At 39.8% G+C, this 16,808-nt stretch overlaps 2 protein-coding genes across 5 annotated transcripts in view; one reads left to right on the forward strand and one right to left on the reverse strand.

Moving 5' to 3' along the window:
- The window catches only part of mpp7a (MAGUK p55 scaffold protein 7a), a 228,423-nt gene extending 226,058 nt beyond the window's left edge, over positions 1-2,365 (reverse strand). For 2 of the 4 annotated variants that reach the window (XR_012599844.1, XM_074693560.1), the window contains exon 1: positions 2,089-2,365. The gene's annotated coding sequence lies outside the window, so the exon portion shown is untranslated. The remainder of the gene's footprint in view (positions 1-2,088) is intronic. The other 2 variants (XM_074693561.1, XM_074693562.1) reach the window with 2 other exon arrangements.
- Positions 2,366-5,413: 3,048 nt separating this feature from the next.
- The window catches only part of waca (WW domain containing adaptor with coiled-coil a), a 39,396-nt gene continuing 28,001 nt past the window's right edge, over positions 5,414-16,808 (forward strand). Inside the window, exons 1-3 of the mRNA XM_074693726.1 lie at positions 5,414-5,693; positions 5,881-5,911; positions 7,782-7,974. Coding sequence (XP_074549827.1) covers positions 5,653-5,693; positions 5,881-5,911; positions 7,782-7,974 — 265 coding nt within the window. The 5' untranslated portion in view covers positions 5,414-5,652. The remainder of the gene's footprint in view (positions 5,694-5,880; positions 5,912-7,781; positions 7,975-16,808) is intronic.

The raw sequence follows: 16,808 nt of genomic DNA on the forward strand, positions 1-16,808 counted from the left end.
GTACAGACTAATATCATTCCTGTAACCAGGTTGTAAACATGTATATTTTCTGTACAGATGTTATTTTGAATGGGTGGGTATGTAACTTTTGAAGCCTGCCACAAGTGGACACCAAAGGAACTTCTGTTGTCAGAAATTTTGCATCTGTTTCAACCCTTAACAGCAGACGGTGGTGCTTCTTGTTGCCCTAGTGGTCCAAATGATCTATTGTATTCCAGCCCCCCCTCAAAGCATCCAAGTGGACATTTGGTATCAGGTTCCGCCAGTACTGGTACTCAAAATGGTCCCCCAAGTCAAAAGAACACTACACAGTTATCAATGGTAGTAGTTTTGGATAGGCAATTAGACATTAAAGTTGAATTACTTGTTGCACATTTTAACTTTCAGATACAAGTGACGACATGTCTGCAGTCTTATGGTGTTGTATATTTCAGAGGGGACGGATGAAAACACCTAGACCTGCCACAGCTGCAGGTGAGGAAACAACTTAATTCACACCTTGGGAACGATCCAGGCTTCAAACCTGGCAAAGGAAAGTGTCAGAATGATGAACGACTGAGTCAATATTATTAGAAACACATCTAAAACTTGGTTTATAAAAGCAGTCTAACAAAGAACACAGTTTTTCTTCCACCAAAGTTAAATATGTGAATCCACTGTTTTGTTGGGGTTAAATCAGCAAGATCAGGAAGAATGATGGCCATGTTCTCATTCAAGAAATACGCTGACTGTTGAGGGGAGAAAATGACTCAATGGAATGTGATATTTTGACATTTCCACTAATACGACATTACCGCTGACATTTTGGACTGTCTGAATTTTGACCACATCACGAAACAGATGGTGATATGGTTTTCAAGAGGCTTCTTGTCATCACACACTGTCATGTTGAAAAAGTTTACAGGGGTCTTAACATCATGGTGCACTCTAGGAAAATACTGATAATGAGGAAGAACCTGTTGGTATGGGGTCATACTGAGTCTGATCAAGTGCTGAGTCTCCAAAGAGCTGCAAACTCAGAGGCTTGGCGCTGTCAGCCAGTGACAAGCTCCGTGTCACCACACTTGACTCTGCAAAGCACAAGGGCTCTGTATTCTCTGTGCCCATGCATGATGCTCTATTGAGGCACACTGTACTTCCTGGAGAGTGGGAGTGTCACGGTGTGAGTGTGTCTGGTGGAAGTTTAGGGTTGTGTCACGAGGAAACTCTGCCATCATGATTTAGACAGATATAGACTATTTCTTCTTTTTGCTCTGTGTGTTAGACTCAGTCATTTCATGAGGTTCTACTCAAGGATGAACTTTTATTAACTGCCCTAACTGGATGACAGTTATAGAGGATGGAATTTCTCCAACATATGTCCAAAGTTAAACTTTCAGGTTCTAAAAAAAATGTATGCAAACTGTTGTCCATGAGTCCTAAAAATAGTAACAGTCAAACTTCTGGTGCAGCAGTCTTGCAAGTTAATGACTTATGGACAGACAGAATGCAGAAGTCCTGCCATTTCTGATGGACAGACTTTCCCTGGCACCAGTGTGAGCTGCTATTGATTTACAAAGCATTTTCCGTCATTGTAAAGTGCAATTCAAGCAAATGTGCAGGGCAACTTAAAAATGCTAGGAAACGCTACTTTCAGCCTGTTGCAGCACAGTCCAGAAGGTTTATTTCAACTCAAGTCCCACCCCAACACAGACACACAAACAGCCAATCATAGCTAAGGCATTTCAGGTGGCACTTGAGGTGGCCAATGGGATTTCAGAAGGGCCTGGCCACCCCTTTAGAAACGCCCCTGCATTCCAGGTAGAAACTATGTTATATTTTGCACCTGACTGAGATTCACTAAACTAGGATGCTTTTATGCTGTTTAAATGAGATTATTTCATTTAATCTTTAATTTAAGTTCGAATAAAAGCTGCTTCATGAACCTCAAACTACCTCAATATTGCTCGGTCCTGAGTAAGTTATTTGCAGCTATATCCTCTGCATGTCAAACAAAACTAACGTAGGGCTTGCAACCCTTTAATTCCTATAATACACACTGAGAGCTTGACAATTGTGAAGTTTAAAGCTGGATTCAACGTTACTCACTTGGCATCGGAGGTCGGAGTTGAATGGTCTCTCGTTCCTCTTGATGTACTCCCACGGCTCCTCTCAAAACAAAACGTATCAGTCGTTTTTACTGATCACTTTAAAAACCCGTGATTTCCAGCTTCAAATCTGCTTTCCAAACTCATCCCCGCTCACTGTGGCTATCTACTAAACACAGCCTTTCAAAATGTTACGCCTCGGCTCGGCTGTGTCACTCTCCACGACGGATAAAGTGTCCTGTCAAGACGCTGATCCAGAAACAGTTTTCTCGTTCACGCAGTCATGACATGAAAACGTGTACAAGAACACGAAACTGTACTGGGATCAGCAGACAACAAAGCTTTTCCTCCAGTCCGCCTAATCCGTTCGTTCATTGGTCATTATTTCCTGAGGGCGTGTCTATAGTATATATACTTCACCGTGATTGGCTGAAAAAACCTATCAATCATATGCTAGCGCCTCCGTCGTAAATTTACTTTCGAGAAAGCTTTCTTTCTTTTGCTTTCAAATAATAAAAGCATTGGTGTGTTTTTGATTGCTTAAAAACGTAAATGTAAATAGCTGAAAGAAATTGAAATAAATTCTCTTCTGAAATGATTAATTTAAAATGAGTGGCTGATAAGTTTAAAATTCAGATAAGTTTTGCTAAATATCGTCTTCTGTTTCACAGCACCCTTAATTTCAATGAAGAAAGCTTTATATACCAAAGCACAAGAGTATTTTCAATCTATGTTCAAGTTTTTTTTTTCACTTTAACATTTATTTACTTAGATGTAACATCACCAATTGCTAATACCCATTTCATGTCAAAGTAACCACATGGACCCATGCACAAAAATATATTGGGTGTTTTGAATTCATTTACTGTTGATCTCACCATGGCATGAAAAGATAACAATCACTCTGTTCTTGTATTTTTTGTGGGCAAAATTAACTTTTGACATTTACAGTTTTTGTTTGTTTGTTTTGTTTAATTCTTTTTGGAGCATTTTCTGTTTATTTTTGCAAAACATGAAAAAATGGTGCTTAACTATTAGATATAAAAGTGGTTCGATAACTCCCCCTACAGGTCAAAATAATGCAAAAAAAAAAAAAGCAACAAGTAGTCAAGTAACATATCAGTTGAAAGATATTTGAAAGGGTTGAAAGGGTGTTAGTTGATTCATTTGAAAGATGTTGACTTGACTCTCTTAAAAAAGAAAAGAAAAGAAAGAGAGCATGTTGAGGAACTGCTATCATCAGGCAAGAGATCCAGGAGAGTCATCTGTGTGCAGTACTGGTAACAAATTGGACATAAAGGACACCTCTATAAATGATCTAAATCAAAAAGATAACAACATCAAAACTATCAGTAATAATCAACCAACAAAATGTATGCCTGTGTGTGCCTGTGTTTCAGCAAGTTCCAGATTTGTTATAACAATAGAAGCCCCCCCTTGTGTGTCCTCTCGTCCCCACATTTAAATGTGTTGTGTGCTTCAACGCTGAGCTGCAGCTTCTTTTGTCCTCAGCCTGGGATATGATGCAGGATATTGTCTGGGAACAATGGAGCCCAGCAGACGTCCTCTGACAGACATTCACCACAAACCATCAATACAACCCTGTCAAAGCCACAAAATGTAGAGGGACTGTTCTGTTCGCACGCACTATTCAATTTCAAAGGCCTGCAGTAGACTTATGAAGAAGTAATTCAAATCAAACACATCCAGGTGACACTCAAATGTGTTTTCTTGGATGTAATCATAATTCTATGTAATATGTTAGTTATCACCACTATTTTTCTCTAAGCACATAAATGCTTGCACAGCTCTTTTTACATTAATGAGGTTCTAAAGCTCTACTGTAACTTTCACATATTTGCTCTTAGAGTAAAAACAAAAGTGTTCTAAAATTAAAAGGGATTTTAAAATACTATAACTTTAATGCCCGAACTTCCCCTACACATTATGGGAGCTTTTAAAGGATTTGAGCACAACCTTCTTTGCGACGTTGCAGAATAACCACTAGATGTCAGAGGAGAATAAGTCACTAGCTTATGTCTTCTTGTTATGGCGTTTACTCGATTTCGTAAGCCAAAAGGCGTTACGATTTACTTGAGCTAAAAAAAAAAGTACATATATGAGAGAATAATAAATAATGGTTTATTAACGCCACAGCATAAGTATGAAGGGTTCATAAGTTTTCGAGGTTGCTTTATCTCAGCAGGCAATGTGTGTCCCGGATGTTGCCATCAGTAGGGGGAGGAGGTAATGGGGGAGGGTTGCAGCCTGGGTTGCCAGGTTGGTAAAATATCCACATTTATCGATCATGAAATGGCATCTCTGTAACAGAACTAGTCTAACCTCTTTATGAAGAAATTGAAAGTCTTCAAAAAAAAAAAAAAAAAAAAAAAAAAAAGCCATCCCTACGAAAAATTGTGCTTTTGATGGTTTTGGATTGTTTCCAGTTTCAAAACCAGCTAAAATGTATGGAAATGTGAGTGTACTACACTCTAAGCATTGCAAACATCACCAATCACTAACAGGTTATTAGAAGATATGCAGGAGTGTTATTTTTATTTTTATTTTTTTTCCACAACTTAGGCACTTATCACCAAAAATTGAACAAAAAGAATTTGAATGTCTCTCACACACACACACACAAATCTCTCTCTCTCTCTCTCTCTCTCTCTCTCTCTCTCTCTCTCTCTCTCTCTCTCTCTCTCTCTCTATATATATATATATATATATATATATATATATATATATATATATATATATATATATATATATATATATATATATGTGTGTGTGTGTGTGTGTGTGTGTGTGTGTGTGTGTGTGTGTGTGTGTGTGTGTTTACAGTCTATGGTTTAAACTGACAATACGAAAGAATGTAGAGGACTTTGATTACTCAGCTGGGACACTCAAACATTAAAAATATTAAGTGTAGAAAACAAGAATAAACTGGAACGTATCAAATAGTGGATGATAATCGCAATTAATTAATAGCAGAAGATAGTGTGAACAGTTGTGGGGAAAAATGTAAGCAAGGACAGTTACGATTAAAATATTCCTGATTAAAATATTCCACACACTCTACCCTCCAATGCACAGACATACTGTCGTATTCTAGTCGAGATAAAGGGTGTTTTTGTGTGTTTGTTATTTCTAAACCAATGATCGACCTTTTATTGGGTAAATATGTCATCCTAGTTCAGGATTATGTCATGACACCAGGCTTTTGTAATATTTTAAGGGCGCACCTTCCACCACGGACCGCCCCACTGGATGCACCCCTGCTGCAGACCTTCCCATACTGGTGAATGAGTCATACCTGGCAACCCAGCTTGCAGCTCCGCTGCTCCGTTTTTCTGAGTAGACCTCGGCTGTGTTTGAGTGTGTGTGTGTCTGAGTGGGAGATGGACTGAGTGAGGGCGCTCTTTCGACCAGTGCTGCCGATAGCATTGCAATACCCACCAGCTAGGTTGAAATAATTGACAATTTCAGGTCGCTGAATCAACAAGAAAATAAGTAGCGTTATCAGTCTTTCACATCCCACTCTAAACACACTAACACGGCATTGATGGTAATGTATGCAAGGAAACAACCGAGACTCGGCGATGGGTAAACATGTTTTACTTATTCTGTTTTTCCTTTTCCTCGTAGCTACGCTTTGACAATCCGCCATTTTTATTGAAACCAAAATAAGTGTCTGGAAACTTGCACGTTCAGCTGTTGCAGCACTCGTGACTCTTTATTGGCATTGATATTTGAAGCTTGGTAATAACAACTGATTTCTTTATATTCGCAGGTGCGACCGAAGAGATTCTCAGCCCTATCAGGTACTTGTTAGCTCACCGTTAGCCTGTTAGCATCAAATAAGATTAAAATGGACACTCTAGTTCAGGCTTCAGAGCACAGTAGGCCCCAGACAGTGCGGAAAATAACCCGAAAAGTACACGAATTTGCTTTTATTGGCACTTAAAGCGTCGCGAATGTTTCCTAACGTGACTATCGACAGATTAAGGAAACAGTGTTTGAAAGTGTTCGTCGAATTGGGGTGTTTTGAAGAAGGTACAGACTAGTTTTATTACAGCTGAAAGCTAATGATAGCCTGTTACTGCTAACCTGCTTGCCTGCTAGCCAGTCCGATTAGGGCCTGACCGCAATCTGTCATTTTAAGGATATAGCTAGCTAAGCTCCCTAAACATTAAAATAGTCCAAATACAAACCGCAAAACAATTTATTAACAATTAAGAGTAAAACATTGTTAATAAACAGAGTGTTAGCAATCCCCGTTTGACAGTGATATTTTGTTTACTAAATCGTTGTCTAAAATTATAAGCGTGTCAGAATATTAAAAAACACTTAATCAAGTGAAAAACAAGGAAAGATTAACTCTTGCATCTTTCAGTTCTGAAGTTTGTTTTCGTGATGTAGAAAACAATAACAGAGATTAATCAGCTGCGCCAAAATTACAAATGATCAGCTACTCAAAATGACATAAATTCTACAAGTGTCCTCCAATAATGTGACTTAAGTGTAAAAGTATTGTGACATTGTAGCTTCATATAAGGAAATTAGAAATAACATTCAAAGTATGAACCTATCATACTGTCATGGCGCTAAATTAATAACGTATCTATGAATAGAAAGGAAAAGTAGAAAGCTGGTAAATAGTACAACACTACCACCAGGGTAGTTAATAGAATCAGATGAAAACGGGCAACTAAGTTAATGTATGTAGATGATTTAAGGTAGGAGACAAAAGTACAAGCTGGAAAGTTGTTTTAAGAATGTACAATCGCACATATCTTCTAAAGATAAAGAGAATTTAATGTAAACAGTGTGCTGGAGTCCAGTGTGCATTCAATTACTTAATAACCTCTGATTAGAATACAATACGTTAATGTAATGTAAAGTATACATGGGGCTGAATGGGAGTTTATACTGTGTGGGTGGATGGAGGATTGGGGGCATCAGTTGATGAGGCTTGCAGTAGAAGGAGTAAGACTGCTCCTGTAGTGGGAGGCTTTATCTCTAATGGAGCACAGCATCTGATCTTAGCATCTTGAGGCTTAGCGTTAGAGTTGGTTATTAGTCAGACGGTAGAGGTCTTGATCCAATGTCTTGTTCATACGCCCAACAGTCCCAGGGCAGGGTTTCAGCCTCCCGAGACACTTCACCCTACGCTGCCCTGTTGGCCATGTCATCAGTGTGTGAATGTGGTTGCATTGTAGTCTGTGCACTCATTGTATGTACTTGTGACGTGTGAATGGCTGAATGTGACACACGCTTATAGTGGTCAGATGACTGGAAAGTACTACTAAATTCAGTCTGTTTACTATTTACCCCGTGCGATCTGAAAGAGTCTGTGTCAGGGATGAGAGGCCATTATATAGACAACTTTGTTTCTAAGTGAGGAGCTACTTGAGAGCCATACTTGCATTAAATAAAAGAGAAATCTTTGTTGTGTTGTGCAAAAAAAAAAGTCAAACTTGAAAATGTCTCCAAAACTACCATGATGTTAATTTCTAAATCTAACTTTGATGCAGAAGTACTCTGACTTAACAGCACTTTATAGAGCAAAAACACTGCACATAAAAAGAAAGAGCACTTGTTTTAAGATCCTTGGAGGATTGTGATAAAAGCCTAAAAGCTCTGTACAATAAAACACAACAGATTGTAGAAGTGTTTGATTTGTGTCCACAGACTCTCAAATACTCATCCAAGAGCCATCCAGGAGGGGACCACCGGCATGAAAAGATGCGCGACTCCTCAGATGTCACTCCTCCCTGCAAAATGCTCCGGAGGTCTGACAGCCCTGAGAACAAACACATCGACAGCACGGGGCACGGCAGAGCAAAGGCCGTCCACACACACCGGGGCAGAGACAGGGACGGAGGTGAGGCACAGTGTTTATTGAGAATAAAAACGACTTTGCTGCAGGCTCGAGCACTAAAACTCTGCAGGAGTATAATTTATTTGTTTTACCCTGATAATAGCACGACCTTCGCTTTCTTTTTATTTATGCATTGGGTTTAATAGGTGCAGTTCCTGAGCTTAAAGCCACTGAACGTTCATTGTGGCTCATTTAAAAGTGACCACAAATCTAGATGTTCTTTTATGTGTTTGAACTTTTAGAACAGTTTCACCACAAAATGACGCCACACTTGAAGCACACACTTTCAGGGTCTCTGAGAGCAGCATCGTGAATAGATTTGAAAGTCTTAATGTTTAGAGTTGTAATTAGTTTTGCCCTGCCCTGACTATTGTAACATGTTTAAAACATTGGTGAGAGAGTTAGTAGATATTGTTATTTTTCACAAAATCAGGTACCAAAACACTCTGGATTAGTCCAAACTTTAATTTTCAGAGGTAGTTTGGTGCCTGCATACAGTGTGAAAAAAGTGTTGAAAGAAGCATTTTGATTTAGCGTTGAATCCTAATTATATGTAAGACTTCTGTGTGAAGTTGCTCAGTTTGGTTTGAAAACCCTAATTTGTCATGCCTGTTTTCAAAGTGATGTATCCACGGTGTGTTGTTGGACTGATTGCAGCAGATACTTGTAAAAGCATGCAACATTTTTATGTTAATCTTTGTGTGGTGTCAGACTCTTGTGTTGAGCCTTGGTTAGGTTGGTAAGGGAGACCATAAAAACAGACAAGGACCATAACTTAAAGGGACAGACAATATAAAAGATTTCTTGCTAAAAGCCCAACTGAGAAGTTTCGGGTTAAGTTATTTAGTTGTTTGTAACAAGTTGTAGCATAGAGCATTTTGACCATGATGGAAGGAAGAGGGGTCTAGTCTTTAAGATGCAGTGATGCATTTTTATACTGATTTGGCTTTCCCTAAAAGTTGTCCAGAGGTTCACAGTTGAGAAAGAAAAATAATTTTTGCTTTTGTGTGTTTAACTCTCCCAAACAAGCAGATCTGATGAGTAGAATGACTCACATCTTCCGATTAAACTCTTTCTAGTATAAACTCATTGTTAGGAAGCACAAGCTTCCATTAACTGTATAACAGTCTGTACATTAAATATCCCAACATCAGATTAAAGTATTGTTGATCTGCTTGATGCGTTAAAACAAAGGTGATAGCAGGCCACACAGTGATTGTGCGACCATCAAATTAATACCTTTGTTCTGTTTTGGACTTCAGTGTAATCTCTTACCATATTTTTGATAGTGACTATGAGTCATTGGCTGTGCTGATAAGAAGAAAGGTAGAATGGTGACCACAGATGGCACAGACCACATCATTTGGCTGTGATGGTTTAAATGATTTCCTGGGTTTATTTAAATAAATCTAGAAAAGATTTTCTTTCATCTGCAGAGGAGATCAACCTTTTGTCAAAGCTAAACTGAACCACAAATATAAACAGTGCACCCAACCAACTTCTTATTGCTACCCATAGTTTCCTCAGCTTTAAGGTGCATGCAGTGGTATTTCTTATTACCATCATATAATGAGAGATTTGATTTGATGCTCTTCACCTAATCTGTACTTTTATCAGTGCATTAGTTGAACAGAGAAAGTATTTGTATCTCCTCATTCAGTTAAATTGAAAAACTTGAGTGCTGCTTAACAGGAAATGATTGTGGGACAGTATATTAAGGTTTTGGGTTTAACTCTAAATTGTACAGAATGTTTAATGAGTCATAATCATAAAAAAGAACACACCAAATGTTGTCCAGTCTGTTTTTGTGAACACCACTGCAGTATAGGGTTTTTAATCAAATGCATCAATATATCCAGTCAGAGAGATCTTGATTAAGAGGTGAAAACTGCCAAATGACAAACCTGCCTTTTGATTCTGTGCCATATTTCTAAGGTGAACTATTTTTAAGAAAACAACAGCTGACTGAAAAATTAAATTAATACAGTGCTGTTACATTTAAACTCTAAAAGAACCAGTTTCTGCATCAAACTTCAAGATAGCTTTCATCTTAAAGCTGCTTGTAATCATCTGTATCAGTACATATACAACCAGACCAGTTTTAAAGAGTTGTCATTCTGGATGCTAAAAGGAAGTCAGGATTCTGTTCAGTCTGGATTCAGAGCTCTGCATTTGCTGTCAAAGGGCATGTCGTGTATGACTCCTGTTGTAGTGTGAGAATTCTACTTACTACACACAAACTTCACGGCTCTGTTCGGCCATTAGCTGAAGGAGGAGTAGCAGGCCGGTTTGGTTCTGGTACAAACATAAACACATAAAATGTCTTTTCTGTAATTAAGAAGTTGTAGAACTTTCTTTTTACACAATGTTTAAAAGCAGCATCAACATTCAAGGCTTGTGGGTCTGCACAGATTTCTTTTTAATTACATTTTAAATGAACATAATTAATCAAATTAAAATAAAATTGAACATTTGCTGCAACCTGCTTCTGAAAGACTGTAATTGCTTTGAAATCCTGGGATCTCAACATCAAGAAGTAAATTTGTGAACAGACCCTTTGTTGTTGCCTCAGCTTGCTCAGAATTGGAATTACCTGTGAAAGGATACCTAAATTTTTTTTTCCTAGTATCAGTGGGATTCATGTTCCCAGAATCACTTCAAATTTAAAATTAGCCAGAAAACCACATTTGATGGTATCTGAACGATGTTGGTACAATACTGAGTCACTCATTTCAGCTTGTCTTTAGACATTTGTTCACTTTTGTATTTTACTGAGAAACTAAAGCATTCCTAAGCAGAAGACCTCCATCATAGCTGGGATCTTCCAACTGTTGCTTCTTGTTTGTTGTGGCTGCCATGATGGGCTATTTTCTGTGTGTGAGGTGCACACGTGTTTTCTGGTTCATGTAGTAACTTGGTTTTCAAGTGCTTTTGTTCTGTTTCAGCAGCGATGAAGGCCCTGAACAAATATTTGTACCATAACACCCCCTCTTATTGCCAGTTTCCCATTAAACTGGAGAGAGAGCTGTTATGTAGCTGTACTCAAGTTCAGAAGTTAAATAAAATAACATTAATAATGAATATAGTCATTGAACAACTGAGACATGCTCAAGCTAGACAGGAGACTGGAGTTGCTATGTTTATTAAATGCTCAGATTTGATAGGTTTGGAACCATCAGAATTTTACAACACATGCAGGCAGTGTGCCGCTAATGCTTAAAGGGGACATATCATGCTGATCCCTGATTTAATACTTACATATAATATAATCAAGTTGAAAACCAGACCTTTCACCTCCTGAATTTTCAAAAAATGAGATATTGTATTTTTTCTGATATCCTAGAACGAGATTTGATGCCTCTGAAAATAGGTCATTGCCATTTGGCAGCGAGATTTCGACCTTCATGACGACACGAGGATCCTCTCTTTTTATTGGAGTAATCTGATAAAGCAGCTCCTCCTCTGTGAAGTCAGTTAGTCACACAACTGCCACCGAGGGATGCACCTACCAAGAGCCGAGTATCCCCCCTCAGATGCTGGATGCAGGGACTCTGCTCTGCTGAGCAGCTCAGCTTTACATGGTGAATTAGCAGTTAAAACACTGTAGTTTTAGCAGACGTCGTAATACTTGTGAGACTGTGATATTTGCATGCTTGTTCTGACATGCACTGAACCTGGACCACAATAATGCTGCGGTAATAACATAGTGAGGAACTGACGGTAGAGGCGATCTTTAGACTACACTTTCAGCATGATGGATAAAACAGACAGAGAAAAGTGAAGGAGCAGGATGGAGCCCTGCTATAGAAATAGTTTATTGGTGAAGTCTGCCTATATTTCCACATATGAACTATACATGTTACAGTACTGGTTTGACTCACCACACTGAAGCGTCCTGAGATGATCTGTGTCCAGGTGGATTTTCTTCCTCCTGAGCTGCAGAACCGTCCGGGTCTGACTCGGGGTCCAATACAAAAGGACGTATCCTACACTCTGCCATTTTATTACTGCTATCAATGCCTTACGGTGAAGTTTTGGCAAACGGCAAACTCGCTCGGTCTGCTCCATTCAATGTGGCGATTTTGTAAATACTGCCATGCTGCAAAAACCTCCCCCTGCTCTACCCCCTCCGCCCCTCTGATAGAACTGACCAATCAGAGCACAAAGGGCTGTGACGTTGCGAGGTTACTGGAGGTCATTATGGAGACGGAGCGTTTCAATGAGATCTTCAGAATGGCCTAAAATGAGGATATTGAGAACGCTATTGTGGGGAAATGAAGGAACTAAATGACTTGTACTGAGGGCAGAAATGCTGTACAGGCATCTTAGTCTGGCATGGTGAAAAGGAGAAACAAGCATGATATGTCCCCTTTCAGGTGAAATAACCAGTAAAGCTCTTCAAGGTGCTGCTGGATCTATTGTGAGAAACTTGATTTTCGAGGAAAAAATCAGACCAAACAAAAGTGTAACGACTGAGACCACAGAGCAGTCTCTCTCATCATTACAAAGACTTTTTGATTTTAAGCCTCCTCCTGACTTTGCAGTAAGCCGTGCACCAAGCATCAGACGTTTTTCACCTGTGATACTCAGGTCAGCTTGTTTTACTTTACCTGTCCTGCACTGAACTGCTGGCAGTCAGTAAATCTCAAGTGAGCAAAGTAGAACAGCTTAAAACCGCACATTATTATTTTATATTAAGAGTTGATGAAAACAAAAATGGATCTGAAAGAGAGGGGCAAATATTTGAGTTAGATTTCCAAAGGCTATCTGAAAGTTTGATCCTGCTTGTTCTATGATAAAACCCGGAAATCCCAACCAGCAGGTCACAGTCATCATCCGTAGAGGAGGTTTTGTTACCATGTGGGTTAAGAGATTTAGGAATCTCTGCTGAAAATAGTCACCAGAGCAGAAAGTGGCGTAGCAGCCAAGGTAGTGGATTAAGGCTGTCCTGCAGCTGTTTGTCACCTTACTGGGCTCTCATCTCAGTTAGTTTTGTAATCAACTGGTTACTCAGTCTGTGAAGTTCGCAGTTTATGATGCTTTGCTCCTGTATTTCATTGTTACGATTGAAGCAGCTAAAATCTGCAGGGGTTTGTCTGAAAAATTGCTGGTTGGTCCACCTTGATGATCAGAACTGTTTATAAGGCAGCCCAGTTGGCTTCTCCATCACACAGTTAACATGTTAAAGTAAACATCGGTCATTTTCAGGCTCAGTATTTGGAATGTGTCAGTTCTTAGAGTAAACGCAGCAAACACAAGAACTCATGGACGAGGTTCTTGTGATGCACATCCCCAACTGCCAAAGTGTTGTGCCCTCAAGTGCCGTTTCCTGTCATCAAATCTCTGCATACCAAGTTATGTGAGGTGTTAATTATGTGAATCAAACCCTGGTAGGGAAGCCAGACCATACAAGCTCGTTATGAAGTCTGTAGTTGGAGCCACAGGCCAGAGTTTTATTCAGGCTGTTAGCCTCCCTGCAGGAAACTACAATCTGTAATCTGTTACCAACCATTTCTGAGAACCTGAAACCTGCAGAAGTTTGATGAAGTTAGAAAACAAACAGAGGCATTCTAAAAGATAGAGACCGTATCTCAAGTTCTTTTTATAAACTACAACATCTCTCTGCAGGGCACAAACACTGGAGCTACAGTGCAGTTATAAGTTGCACTTAAGCAACAATCAAAGAAGCCTTCTTACTACACAGACATCCTAAATGTATGCAAGTGCTCCAGTCAGAAACAGGAGACTTTTTCCCAGACACTCCTTTTTGCCTTATTTTGAAGACTAGACCCAAAGAGATATTCATTTAATCTATTTAATGTTTGAAGTGAGGAAAAGGGGGTCCAGAGTCCAGATTTTAGACTAAATGTGCTCCTACTTATTGAAGCATCTCCAATTTGCTTCCCACATACTCATACTGAACTGTTGAGGTGGGCCACCTTTGTTTCGGTGCAGTTGAACCAAAAGTTTCAGACTGGAAACAGGAGTAAACCAGTCCATCACGTAGGCTGCCAAGTTACTGGTCTCAGGGCAATTCTTCAAACATTCTGAGTTTCAATTTCGTGAATTTGCGTCAGGGTGAAGAGAGGTCCATCATCTTTTAGGAAAAAAGGCTGGGCATCATCACCGTAGAAGACAAAACTAAAATGTGTATTTTGTCACTCATTATGAAGTCTAAGGCCCCATTTACACAACCTTTTATCTGAAAATGCCAAAATGCAGTGAAAAAAATGTGCGTTTACACAGAAACACTGAATTAGAGTTGAGCTGATCAGCCGGTGAAAGGGGAAAGCAAAGTGCAGAACTGGAGCAACAGATGCACATTTTGTTGAAAGACATTCAGCAGATTGAGCAGATTCAGCAGCAAAAGCGCAACATGGTAGACCACGACGATTGTAACAACAGTACTGTTGTATGTGCTTGTGCAGAGCGTGACATTAGCATTTCCACTGAAAACAATGACTGCAACAAAACTTTTGTGTTTCACCTTAAAACTGTTGTTGTGTAAACAGCCATTTAATTGCTGCTGAAACTTTTTTAGTAGGCTAGCTTTAATATAAACAGAGAATCTGTTTTGGTACAAACATTCAGGGAGTTTCTTTTTAATTTCTGATTATGGAAAATACATTTTTCGGGTTAAGTATGTATAATGTGACACCCTCCTGTCCTGTGCACAAACTTGTGAACATGGGCTTTGTGGCTTATTGGGTAAATCCTATGCCTCTTGTACATAAGCATACCTAAAATGTTACCAGAACGTTTAAGAAGCACCAGTGATTCAATGGCAACGATGAAGAGTCCAGCAGAGACACACACTTTAGGCATCTTCTGTTTTATCCTCTGTGAGGCACTTTGTGTTGTTGAATTGCAGGAAAAGTGCCATATAAATCAAATAAAGTTTAAGTTAAAGGAAGAAGCACAAATTCAGCAGCAAGTAAACCAAATCTTGAACCTTTGTTAATTTTTGCTTACATGTGGACTTGAAAAAGAGCGCACTATTTGGGGAGCACAAACTGTGCTTTGCACAAGCACGATTGCCCCTCCGCTGGCTTTACTCTGCAGCGCTATCCCAGCAGTCACACTACTCCAAAGCCACGTTTCTACCACGCAGGCCAGTTCGGTTCGTCTTGGTACGGCCTGCATTTTGCAGTGTTTCCACTGACTCATCCCGGGAAAGATCCCTAAAAACTGAGACAAGCTGGCCTACTTTTTTGGGACCCTCTCTTATGGGTGCCAGACCGAATCAATCCGCTCTCAGAAGGTGGAGCATTAACACTGCAGACGGTTGATTGGTCAAAAGAATCGTCACTTACCCTGACAGCCACTGCATTTCTCCTGGCGGCGCACAGACTTCTCTGAAACAAAAGCTTGATTGCACTTTGTAACAGAGAGTTACATGAAAATCACAGAGAGGACGAAATGCAGCATGTCTTCTATCTATGCACTTTGTTTACTCTGTCGCGTTTTTCTTCTTCGTTGGATTTAATAGCGGAGTACTGCTACAGCGTCACGCTATTGTTGAACAGCTGCAGCTTCCGGCATCCGCATACAACAAGAGGGCACAGTTTTATGTGGAAACGCAAACGGGATCAGGCTTAACTGTACCAAACTGTCCCAAACCGTACTGAACTGACCCGGACTGCTAGGTGGCAACGCGGCTCATCAGAATCCTCACAAGACACAGAACACTGCTACAACTTTAGAAACTTTTTGGTTTATGTTGAGTCGTTTTGTTCCAACGTGATTGTTAAAAATAATCATCAAGAAGAGTGGTCGCAGTGATCATACATCATGGATCATACTTCATGTCACGTGCTCTTGCTCCTGCATGAAGTGAACCGTGCTAAAGCTCACCTCTCCAAAGCAGAGAAGTGAATCGTTCTCAAGCACGGCACGCTTGTGGTCACACTGTCCAAATGAACAGGACTTGGGGTTGAAGTGTGCTTTAGCACAATATGGTTTGCCGGTGTGACCCCACCCCGAGAGACAAAGGGATGGCGTGAAGTCAACATGTCCCTTGGTAAAAGCAAATACATAAGATTAGATATATTTTCATATGGACTACCTTCCACACAGCCCCTCAGATGTATGTGGGGTCGTATATGCAGCTAAATTTGTGTTTCATCCTTGCTGCTGTTTGTTCTCTGCTCTGTTTTGCCCTCATACTTGCAGCTGTTAGATTTTTGGAGCAGACTGTTCATCTACAAACCCTGGCATTTGTTGAGTCTTTTTGGCATCTAATAAGGATGAACAAGTTTCATTATTGTCTGCTGCAGACAGAAAGCAGAGGTGAGAGACAGGGAGGCGCTGAACATGCTGAATTAGAAGTGTTTCTCAGTCCCAGCGATACTCTCTTGGCATCACATGATGATACCAGCCGACCTTCCCAAATGTACCCCCAGCTGCTGTTATTCATGCATGCTGTGCGGTTCATTTGTGGGTCACTTCCTTATTTGTTTGTTTGTGTTTTCAGGTTGCATTCAGGCTGTTTCATAGCTGGCAAGGAAAGAAAAAAGCTTGGGAAACAATTGATTCTTCTTTATTTTGCTCATCATAGTCCTTCATAACAGAACATTCACTATTTGTCCTGATGCACAAACTGGGTTATGAAACCCCTCATTGGTTGTTTACATGAAGCTAAATGTCAGCTTTTTGAGGAGGTCTGGTGCCACAAGGAAGTACTTGTCTTCTCTTTGGATTATTTATTTTTTTCAAACCAGCACATGAAAACAACAAAGATCCATAGTTTATAAAAACTATGTGTTTGTCTGTTCAAGCTAACTATCCTGCACTATCCTGTTGCAGTATGCAACAACAAATAGGTTATTGCATCAATC

This window comes from Halichoeres trimaculatus, unplaced genomic scaffold (genome assembly GCF_033239565.1).
Source record: "Halichoeres trimaculatus isolate MK-OKI-2021-1 unplaced genomic scaffold, fHalTri1.1 fHalTri1_scaffold_18, whole genome shotgun sequence".
Classification (NCBI taxonomy): Eukaryota; Metazoa; Chordata; class Actinopteri; order Labriformes; family Labridae; genus Halichoeres; species Halichoeres trimaculatus.